Source organism: Sinocyclocheilus grahami, unplaced genomic scaffold, assembly GCF_001515645.1.
Source record: "Sinocyclocheilus grahami isolate Dianchi unplaced genomic scaffold, SAMN03320097.WGS_v1.1 scaffold3564.1, whole genome shotgun sequence".
In the NCBI taxonomy this organism is placed as follows: Eukaryota; Metazoa; Chordata; class Actinopteri; order Cypriniformes; family Cyprinidae; genus Sinocyclocheilus; species Sinocyclocheilus grahami.
The window spans coordinates 8,308-10,071 of NW_015508668.1; the positions used below are offsets into that span (position 1 = coordinate 8,308).

Consider the following 1,764-nt stretch of genomic DNA (forward strand, 5'->3'; position numbering starts at 1 on the left):
ACACACACAGACACACACACAGACACACACACAGACACACACATATTGTGATATATACAGTTAGCTTGATATTAAATTAGTCATTATTGAAATTAGCTAATTAATTTTGGTCATACCTTTAACTCACCACAGACTAAATATTATGATTTTATGACAATCAATGATTTAAAATAAAAAGCGCACCTTTCCACTCTTCCACTGTGTGTTCTCTCTCATCAAGCTGTTTATCCGTGATCACCGGTGGCGGCTGAAACCGAGCAGATAAATGTCAATCAGATACGGCACAGAGGAAAGAAAAGAAGACGTCAGGTGCTCCATCAGTCCTTCTCTCTGGAGAGCTCATGCAGCGCAAGCTCCCATCTGGACTCTGAACCAGCACCAATAATGAACACTGAAGCACTCACCGCTTCCACTTCTGACGGGTCGTACCACACGTTGATGTAGGGGTGCTGGAGGGCCTCGTCCACCGAGATTCGTTTAGACGCATCTATTACCAGCATTTTGGATAACAACTCTCGCGCTTGACTCGCTGCAAAATAATTGCATTTAAATCAGGACCTGAATTGAGAGGAAATTCGCCATGGACAATCATGCCGTTCTTGGATTACTGCGACTTGATGAGAGTTTAATGAAGCGAAACAAACAACAGTGTGCGTCTGGAGAAGCCAAATTGAATTGTGAACTGAAGGCATCTTTAAATAAAGCAACGAGTCATTAGTAAGTCATGGATTAAAGTAATTTTACAATGGTTAAAGATCGCATGCATTGGCTTGATAAGCACAGTTTCCCGTGTCGACATATTTCATTTTGAAACAGGAATTTTTCTATATAGCCAATAGTTTAGAGCTGCAAACTATGGAGTAGCAAGAAGATATACTAAACACTGCATACACTTAGGGCTGGGTATTCAAGCAAAACACACATCATTAGCCTAACTCTTGGTAGTTTATTGCATCTTTGAACATGGCTCATCCAATCAGAACTTTCCATTTCTAATAGCAGGCTACAAAAATCAATATCTACAGAGTAACAGAGCACTATAAAACAACAGAGCGCTTTATGGCAGGTCTAAATGTTAAAGACGTCTCCCTCACCTTTCAGTTTGTTGTGGTCGGAGTCTGCAGGGAAGAGCACGTCTGGGAAGAGCTTCTCAAAGCTGTATCCAGCATAGCGGGGCCGGTTCTCCACGTAGGTCCTCACGGACTGGTTGAGCTTCAGCATGAACTCCTGAGACGGTGTGCCCAGCTGCTCGATCACCTTGTTCCACTGGTCGATGTCTTCAGATGACATGCTAAGGAAAACTACTGAGTCTCTTACCTGACTGCCAAGTCACATATATAGAATGTTTCACTTTGAGCTTTAATTATTAGCTTTAATTAAGCAGTTTACCTCTTTAATTTTACCTCTTGCTTAAGTCAAGTCTTTTTCAGCATCGTTACTCCACTCACTTTCGCCACTGAAAGTGAAAATGTTATATTAACACAAGTGTGTGTGTGAAATGTTATCTAAAATTATCTAAATCTTTAAATTTTCAAATAATTACATTTTTAAAGTGTTATTAATAATTTTAATATAAATATGTGTATATTTTTTACATATATTTAAAATGTTTAATTAAATTAGTTTTTGAAAGGAGTCTCTTCTGCTCAATAAGGCTGCATTTATTATATATTGATCATAAATACAGTAAAAACTGAAATATTACAATAATTTAAAATAACTGTTTTCTATGTGAATATACTGTCTGTAAAATGTAATTTATTT

General features: G+C 37.9%; 1 protein-coding gene across 1 annotated transcript in view; it reads right to left on the reverse strand.

Annotated features, from left to right (window-relative positions):
- The window catches only part of LOC107576351 (mitogen-activated protein kinase 8B-like), a 3,038-nt gene extending 1,666 nt beyond the window's left edge, over positions 1–1,372 (reverse strand). The window contains exons 1-3 of the mRNA XM_016262547.1: positions 1,095–1,372; positions 405–529; positions 184–247 (exon numbers count right to left, since the gene is read on the reverse strand). Of these exons, the coding sequence (XP_016118033.1) occupies positions 184–247; positions 405–529; positions 1,095–1,290 (385 nt within the window). The 5' untranslated portion in view covers positions 1,291–1,372. The remainder of the gene's footprint in view (positions 1–183; positions 248–404; positions 530–1,094) is intronic.
- Positions 1,373–1,764: the final 392 nt, after the last annotated feature.